This window comes from Carica papaya, chromosome 4 (genome assembly GCF_054855325.1).
Source record: "Carica papaya isolate Zhongbai chromosome 4, ASM5485532v1, whole genome shotgun sequence".
Lineage (NCBI taxonomy): Eukaryota > Viridiplantae > Streptophyta > Magnoliopsida > Brassicales > Caricaceae > Carica > Carica papaya.
In genome coordinates this window covers 16,222,339-16,231,975 of record NC_142312.1, presented here as the reverse complement: position 1 = coordinate 16,231,975, position 9,637 = coordinate 16,222,339, and the positions used below count along the sequence as shown (strand labels likewise).

General features: G+C 35.0%; 1 protein-coding gene across 2 annotated transcripts; it reads right to left on the bottom strand.

Moving 5' to 3' along the window:
* Window positions 1-200: 200 nt before the first annotated feature.
* BLH4 (BEL1-like homeodomain 4) lies at window positions 201-5,814 on the bottom strand. Of its 2 annotated transcripts, XM_088217961.1 has the most exons (5): window positions 5,445-5,814; window positions 3,847-5,082; window positions 2,650-3,031; window positions 1,970-2,030; window positions 201-1,040 (listed from the first exon to the last, which is right to left on the bottom strand). In XM_088217961.1, exons 2-5 carry the CDS (start codon window positions 4,991-4,993, stop codon window positions 483-485), a joined length of 2,148 nt encoding a protein of 715 aa, XP_088074087.1. In that variant the 5' UTR covers window positions 4,994-5,082; window positions 5,445-5,814; the 3' UTR covers window positions 201-482. The 2 variants fall into 2 exon arrangements, with proteins under 2 accessions (XP_088074087.1, XP_088074088.1); XM_088217962.1 differs by lacking the exon at window positions 5,445-5,814 and having other exon boundaries at window positions 3,847-5,407.
* Between the last annotated feature and the right edge of the window lie 3,823 nt (window positions 5,815-9,637).

Here is a 9,637-nt window from a genome sequence, read left to right as displayed (position 1 = left end):
TGAAATTTACAACATCTTGGTAATACAGCTAAAAACAAACAACTCAAAATTCATATAATTAATTAGGGTATTTTTCTGGGATCAGTAAACAAGCTGGATATGTATCTAAATAATTCTATTATCATTTCTTTGCCTCTAAGAATCTCCATTGCATATATATTATTCCACTGAAAAAAATATAATGATACAAAAAACTTGACTTAGTATTATATAGACATATATATTTATAATATCAAAGTGGCAAAACAGTCTACTATACAATTACAATATTAATAGACGTACAACTATACTAGCCAACTAACTTAATGCTAATATTCTCATTATGTATTTCGTTAATGATAGAATGAGACATTTAAAAAGAAGTAAAATAAGAAAAATAGAGTGAATATCAATCAAGAAAGATAAGGAAAAAGAAAAATAAGAGCTATCATGTATTTTCTTTTTGGTTTTCTTTTTTTTTTTTTTTTCAAATTTAAGATCGATCAACAGCTCCCAAAGTCCCTAAGCGAGAAGGGAGAGGTCTTGTCTGGCATGTTTCCAGCATGGCGTAGCCCTAGAGTGAGTGACACGTCACCGGCGGTGGTCCCGAAGCTAATAAGAGCAGAGCTAATGTCAGCGTTAGCAGACGACGAGGTGGTCCCATAATCCGGTGGTAGCATGGTGCCACGTCGACAGCTGTCGTCGACCATAGGTATTCTGTGGTGGAGGCTGTCGGAGTCACTATACGGTGCGGCGTCTGTGACGGCGATCGCGGTGGAGGCGGCGGCGGTGGTTGAGGGGTGTTTGGGTTGGATATCTGATAAGGACTGTCTATTGATTGCAATGAGTGAAGGGTCGCTTTCTTGGGCATTGATATCGGATCTTTTGCCTGTTGGTGTTGTTGATGATGATGCTGCTGCTGCTGAAGGCGTTGGTGTTTGTGCATTGTTTGGGTTTTTTTCAGTCTCTTCTTCTTCTTCTTCTTTTGTTTCTTGTTGGTACATTTCTTCAACCATCGGCTTCCATAAACGCACCCTTGCGTTAATGAACCAGTTTGATACCTGAAAATCAGCAAACCCATTTCTTAAGATTCTTAAAGTTTAGAAAAAGAAGAACTTGCCGCTGTAAAACTGTGGGTATATATATACATGTATGTATATGTGTGTATGTGTATGTGTGTGTGTGAGGAGGAGTAATTAATGGGTGGACTCCATTTATTGCGACCACATACGTTTTTTATTACAGATAAGTTATAAATTACACCAAGACATAGGACTTGGACCAAACATTTGTTTTATTCCCACTTTTAAATGGCAGATGAGTTTCAATTTTGGATTGCATGCAGAAAAGGTTTATTATTCATTAAATAATTAACCCTGCATTTTAAAAAGGAAATGATTAGTACGTAATACATTATGTTGAACTTGAAGATGATGCCAAAAAAATCTGATCTGGGTAAAAAGGGCAAGACAATTTTACCCTATATTTTTTTCATAAAATAGTGTGTTTTTTATTTTATTTTTTGTTTATCGTGTGGTTGGATTGGTGTTAGATAAAGCTGCAAAGTCTCATGTACTTGCGTTTCTGCTAGCTGCTCTGCTATTAAATATATAGTTTTAAAGAGTTTCACCGCTGGCTGAGTATTTATGTCTCTCAATTCCAGAATCTATGTCCCCAGTAATCATCCAAACAAAAACAAAATAGCTAAGAAACCCACATGTTGTTTCTCTTTTTCAGTAGGTTAAAAAAAAAAAAAGAAAGAGAAAAAAACGAAACCATGCAAATTAATTATGCTCCATCAGCTTCCTTAACCCTTTCTTCTTCTTTCTCACACTTCATTCTGGTTTTTCAATTATGCAGAGCAGCAGAAGCCATAAATCTTTTTCCCTCATTAATTTTTATTGTACGTAACTACATGGTGTAGACTAGGGCTTTTTCTGTATTTACAGTTTTGTAGTGCGTGCGTGAGAGAGATGGGGAGGTAGCTAACCTGATTTCTCGATAAACCAGTCTGTCGAGCCAAGAGGTGCTTATCTGCATCGCTTGGATACCTGAGAAAGAGACCAGAAAATGACATGAGACTCCTTCTTCCACCTTTATACAAGGGATTAATTCGAGACCTTTCTTCTTTCGCTGCATGGGCGTCAGAATCTTAAACCATCACTCCACCAACTCAGAATCAACACAAAGACTTCTCACAGCATGTGGAATGGAGTTATTACTTTTAATAAACTTGTTTTTCTTCTCTTAATTTTCTTATAGCTATTCACTAGGGAGGTGACTAACTAAAACTTTAATGAATCACCAGAAAAAATTAAAAGAAAAAGAAAAAAAAAGCAGTGAGCAAACCAACACCCTTTTAACAGCTTTTAGCTGACAACATAACATCCCAACCCCACACTGCATCACTATTGCTCTATATATGCACTCATCAGAAGAGAAAAGTGTTATGCAGCATCTGGGTTTTCGTGATTCCAAGTCTACTACTAATATACGCTCACTTTATATCATATGTGTACTAGTAATCGTTTTTAATTAGTTAAACTGTCCAATTTTTCCTTTTTTTTTAAAAAAAGGAAGTTACTTTACTAGTTATTATTATAGATATATGAGAGAGAGAGAGAGAGAGAGAGAGGATAGTAAATGGGTGAGTAGTAAAGGTGAACGTACGGGTGAAGAAAATGCTCAAAAAGCCAGGCTCTCAAAATGTTGACAGAGCGCTCAGGCAAGCCTCTTTGTGGTCTCCATGCTTCCTGTTCCATCATCCCCATTTGATGAAACGCTCTTTGCTGTCTCAGACTTTGCTCCAGCAAACGTAGTCTTGGGGTCTCTCCTTTTGTTATCCCAGATGTGCCTGCGCCGTCTTTCTCTCCTAACAGCTCGCAGCTGTGTTTCAATTGGGCCGAAATTGCATCTTTCAGACACCGAAAGTGCCGGGACATTGCCTTCTGGGCAAGAGCAGTGTAGGGCACTGCTGCTCCAAAACCCATCACTAGATCAAATGAGTTTACTACCATTTGCATTTGTTCACAGTAATGGTTGTATCTCCGATCTACCTGCAAACGTATATGAGCCATTAATATTTGTCTCCTACTATCCAAATTTATTTATAAGTTCTTTGAATGAAAGATACAGTTTAACTGAAATGGAGGAAAAACAAACGAGTGCGTGCCATTGATTTGATAGTCAAGGATACAGTGAGGAAGATAATTTAGAGTTTTCTAAAATAAAAAATTATTTTGAAAAGACTTGGTCTTGGACGTTGTACATGCTAGGAGAGTAGATAAGCTGGGTCTTGATGAGCGTTGTCAATATCTTCTCAAATGTAGCCCAATTGAGAGGCTAGTGTGACTATAAACATAAACAAAGGAAAAAAGAAGAAAGAAAGAGATAACAACTACCCTACTCAGGTCAACCATATATAAAAAAATACAAATCAATAGCTTTTCTGGAATATTACCATGATGGGTATATGAAAATCTATAGCAACTGTAGCTTCATAGTAGCTTTCTTACGTAATATACGGTGAGCTAATGGTCATCTTCCCAAACAGGAGGAACGTCGTTTCTTTCTGATTAACAGACAAATACATTCACCTAAATGCTCTTTTGGTATTTTTACCATACACTGGTAAATTAAATTAGACTCAATCGAATAGAAAATGGCAACTCTACCTCCTAGATCCTACGCAACCCTATTTCACCAACAGCCGGCTTTTCCCCATATGGGTTTCTTTAAAACAAAATCATTCAAATTTTCTATTTTGTGATTTTGAAAAACAAAAGATTTGAGTTGGGAAAGAAATTAAACAAGAATTGGTTTCTTGACTCTTGATGGAAAGATGAAGGGAGAAGAGATGATATATACATGCCTCGTCAAGCATGGATAAAAGTTTGACTTTCCGTCTTTGATGCTCAATTCTATCAGCTGCAGATAAAGGAGGGAGATCTTTGGCTGACGAAGAAGATCCACCATTACCAGGGTTTGAACTAGGGTTTGTGCTGTGCCTACCCAACTTATTCTTCTTGAACTGACCTCTACCAACACTGCAGAACTCTTCCAACAGTTCTTGTGCGGCTTTCACGTACTTTGAATTCCTAAGCACGTTTACTGCTGCTACTGAGGACCCGAATCCGACATGAACCTGATGGGTTTGACCCACTCCACCTTGCGAATGTAATGATTGGTGGTGGATACCCAAATTCTTGTACTGGTATTGACCAGAAGACGACCCTCCTCCTCCTCCTCCTCCTTGACTGTAATACAATAACCCACCATCCCCCATCCTCAGTTCTTCTACTTTTGCCGCCTCCAGGTGCTGCAAAGATGATGAAAGTGATAAAGAAAGGCCTTGCCCTTCTACCACGCCTCCAATTTCATTTGGGCGACTGCTTTCAGCAACCCATGTGAATTGTGGTTGAGGCAGTACCGTGCTGGTACCGAAAGCACCACCTGCTCCTGATACATTAAAGCCTTGAAGAGTAGTAGATGGATTGGGTAGCAACATGTGAAGTGTGGAGGAAGTTTCAGGAGGCGACGGAGATGGTGATCTTGGCTGTGGATTCATCAGAAAAAGCTGCATAGCCGCCGCCGAATCCGCATGAATCCCCGAAATCTGATGATGATGCTGCTGCTGCTGACCTAATTCGCGGTTCTTGTTGTTGTACCAATCGGGTCTAGTTGGTCGATAATTAGAGTCCAGTAATTCCCCGGAGGCCGGAGGAAAGTTAAACATTTCCGATAGCATCCCAGCTGTTTCGTAGACAGCAGGAAGGGCAGCAGACTGATCATCCTCATCAATTCCTACCAATGGCGGCGGAGGATGCTCAAACCCTTGAACTCTGACTTTATCTCTCCGGATCTGCAGCTGTGACTGTTGCTGTTGCTGTTGCTGATCTTGGTGCGATCTCTCGAAGCCATTCGAGAAGCTGAAGATGCCTGCTTGTTGATACTCCTGGGACATAGAATTGGACTTGGGGGAGGAGGAGGAGTGAGAGAAAATGGCTATTCCCATGTCATCACTATTTTCTTCTTCATCATCTCACTTGTGTTTCACGTAGCATCTGCAGAATTCTCTCCTTTCCCTCTGGGTGGTTGAAAATTCTGGGGAGAGAGAGAGAGAGAGAGAGAGAGAGAGAGAGAAGTCAGGCAGGAGAAAGACAAAGAAGACCCATCTTCTGTTAGTGTTGTTTATCAAGGAATATAAATATATAGATAGCGATGAAGATTGAATTGTATCAGTACGAGAGGAAACAGGAAACCCAAAAAGAGAAGATGAAAAAGAAAAAGTATCAATTGGGTCTGTAATTGGTTCTTTATTATTTTTTTTTTCCCTCTTGGTGGTTGATTTCCTTAGTAACCTCTCTCTCTCTCTCTCTTGTTGATGCTGTGTATTAATATGTATAAATTTATTTATATGCATATACACAACACACACAAACACACACACACATACACATATATACCTCTTAGAGTTGCAGAGTATGAAAGGATGTAAAGCTCTCAGACATCGTTTTCCCTTCTGTGGTATTGAAAGCTTCTTGAATTCTTCTCTCTCTCTCTCTCTGTTGTCGTCTGTCTGTCGTCTCTTTCTTTCTCTATCTCTCCTTTTCTTTCTCTTTGCAGTAGCAAGTGTTTTTTGGCAATCAGCTCGTGGAAAGAGAGGTGAAGTAAACCGTTTAAAGAACCCAAAAAAAAAATATAAGCAAGCAAATGGAGGCTTACAGGACTGATATCTCTCTCAACCGTAGCACTGCCCCAAACACAGAGGAGACCTAGAAAGAAAACAGGTCGCTATTCTTCCTTCCTCACCTTTTTTCCCTTAAGAAAAAAAAAAAAGAAAAAAACTTTATTATTATTATTTATTTTCTACAATTAACTTTATTATAAAAACAAAGCAAATTAAAAACAAAAACGAAGACTTGAATTGTAATTTAGTAATCTCTCGAAATGCCTTAAATACCCTTATCTACGTACATAATATAAATAATTTTGGGAGGGAAAATGACCAAAATGTAATGAAGGGTATTATTGTAATTTCAAATGGGCTTTGAAAACCAACACAAACTACGGAATAAAATAAAGATAAGGTGAGTACAAAGTCATCTCAAATGATCCAAACTACCACCATGCTTTTCCAAATTGAAATTACCAAAATGCCCACCCAATAATTTGGGGAATGGGTGAATTGGATATTAGCTGGTGAGGGGTGCATGGTAATTTCCATGCATTAATATCTAGATAAGTACATCATAAGATAAGCAGATTGTATTTATAAACCCAACAACGCCTGCACGCAAACGATGGCACGTGCGAAAGACAAGTTAGGTGTGTGTGGGGTTTGTAAAGGCCTGAAAATCACTTATAACCGCTTTCTGGTTTGGCAATATCAAGATGCCCATACCCTCTTTTTCTCTATATTATGTTTATAGAAAATTTTATAATCAAAATTAATTAATACTTATACGGTTTATTTTTATTGTATAATTATATAATCAAATTTGTAATATACCCATTAACTGTCTTTTTTTTTTTTTTTTTTTTTTTTTCTAGAAAGTATTGAGCATTTTGTATGTTATTATTATTATCAGCAGGCAGTGTGTGGGTACTATTATATCAATAAAATTTATAAATTTTCATGTATTATAATAATTATAATTAAATTCCTAATAATGGGTTGCAACTTTTTAATTCTATAATTGATTATATTGCATTACGAAATTAATTAGATTATTTTACAGAATTATTGAATCCTACAAAACATGTTTAGGTGTTTTGATTTCTACTTATGTTCAATTATTTATTGATGAGCCAATGTAATCCTAAGCAATTGACTCATTAATTAATTCAACCCCTCAACTTCATGCCTTTTTATATCGATATCAACCACATATAAAAAATGTATCGATTAAACTTTTTTTTTATTTTTCCCTCAATCATTATATTATTATTCTTGAAGTGATAGGAACCCATATAATTACTAAAATTATACACTAACGTATTCCGGTATTGTCTTGCCAACATTGATGACATCCTTGCTACTCATTAATTGGTTAATTTATATGGTGAGTAATAAAAGAAACTCATTTAGTAACTGGTTTTGATTGCGCGAGTAAAGGGATGAGAATTCAAACGGCATAAATTTGAAATCTACTAAATAATTTAGTTGAGAGCTATGCTATTTAATTACTAAAGTCAGTTTCTTTAACAAGTTAAATTAATTTATTTGTGGAACCTTTTTTTTTTCACATTACAAAGAAATAAATAAATTATCAATTTGCTCACTGAAACATAACACATCTTATAATTTGATTTAGAAAGTTAAGAATATTTTGTTTCAGTGGATGTTATCTTCATTGAAGCAGAGTTCCCACACGCCAACAATAATGTAGATTTCTTTTTGACCAAAGATATGGTTGCAAATTACTTTGCAAATAATAAGAACTCATATGTACAGGATGACATGGAGGAGCAGTAAGCTCCAAGCTCAGGTGTGGAGCACGAGGTGAATACTGAGATGGGTCATGATGAAAAGAGTCTGTCTACTGATGTGCATGCTTGAGTAAGAGACTGGGGGGTATTGATATAGGAGGAACCATGGTGTCTGATGAATAACTTGGCAAAGGAAAAAGGTTTAAGAAACCTTTTAATAGTTTGAAGGTCTATGTGACACATACCATTCGAGTAAACCCATCAGCAAGTTCATTGTTCCAATCCAAGTCCTTAGGTATACTGTATCTTATAGCACATTACGTGAATTGGGATAAATTTTCTAATGTGAGCAAGGAAAGAGAAAACTCCATGGAATTTTCTTTCCTAATCTCACCGGAAATCTTTCTTTTTAAGAGGAAAAATTAGCCAAGGAAGGAAATTGGTCCTAAATCGCAAGATATCTTGAGAAATAAAAAAACTCTTGAATATCAAATCTTACAGAAAAGGAAAATACTCGAGGAAGATGAAAATATTTTACCAGAATTTTTTCTCCGAAATCTCTATAATTAATTAACATCTTCTCTATTTAAGAAGGAAGATTATATCTATCATATTTTATGTATTTCTTTTAATTTTATTAGTTTTCTTATTCTATTCTATATATAATTTCTTATGTAATTTCTCAATCAAATTAGAATATTATTTTTTTACTATTCACATGGCTTATACTGATAAATAGATCATCAAGTTTTACTTGTTATCATTCAAGTTTGAATAATAAAATTATGGAGTTTTTAGCTTTCAACTAGTGATGTTTTCTTCAACCTTTTGTTGAGTGGGGAATTGATGTTTACTTAGTAAGGCAACTCATGATAATTTCATCAATTTCTTTTCTGAATTGATTTTAACTTATCAAGATTTTCTTTGTGGCATTCTAATCAATTTAATTATTCCTATTATCTTGGTTTTCACTCTCTTGTTGGGTACAAGTTAAGTAAGGAAGGTTTATTTAAGGTTTTGAGTTTCTAGTTGCTGATTTATATGTGAGATTTTTTATCATGTTGGTTGATCCCGGGTTCCACATCATTATATGTGGGGTTTTTGGATTCTGTTAGTTGATCTTGAGTTTCACATGTTTGGTATCAGAGCTTACACTCAAGATAAATCTTACTATTTAGCATCTTTTATCCTTACATTTTTTTTTATTCTTCATAGTGAAAAAAAAGAAAAAAAATATTTTGCATCTATTCATACACATAAAAAAACACAAAAATAAAAAAAAATCATATTCAATTGTCTTTCTTACACTTTAAGTTTCTTTCTTTAATTATGTTTTTGATTCTATTATATTACTAAGAAACTAATTCTATCCTAGTTACTTAGCATTATACATCTACATTTGTGTGTTTATCAATCATCATCTAGAGTCATTTACTATTTTTTTCAATTATGATTTCTTGAACAAAACTTGATTATCTTTATTCAAAGGAATTCAATTCTAACATTCAACTTGAAAGAAGAAGATTGAGTGAAACACGGGAGGGAGTGCTATTTTCTTTACTAACTGTTCCTTATAGATTTTCACAATGACCTTATAAAACTTCCTAACCGATGACATTTTCTTAAAGAAAGCAGAATTAGTGAAACTCCAACATAAGAAGTGTTTGATTCGAGGATGAATCATTTTAAAGATGGAGGGGATGAAGTGAGCAAGGAAAGGGAAAATCTTATGGGATTTTCTTTCCTAATCTCACGGGAAATCTTTCTTCTTATGAGGGAGAATTAGTTAAGGAAGGAAATTATTTCTAAATCGCAAGATATCTTGAAAAATAGAAAAACTCCTTAAATGCCAAATCTTACGAAAAAGGAAAACACTTGAGGAAGAGGAAAATATCTTACTAGAATTTCTTCTCCTAAATCTCCACAATTAATTAAGATATTCTCTATTTAAAAAGAGAGATCATATCTATCCTATTTTATTTATAATTCTCTTAATTTGTCTAGTTTTTCTATTTTATTTTATATTTAATGTTTTATGTAATTTCTCCATTAAATTAGGATATTATTTTTCTTATTATTCACATGCCCTACACTATAAATAGGTCTTCAATTCCTACATGTAATAATTCAAGTTTGAATAATAAAATTATGAAGTTTTAGTTTTCAACTAGTGAGGTTTTCTTCAACATTCTTATTGAGTGGGGGATTGATATCTACTTATCAAGGT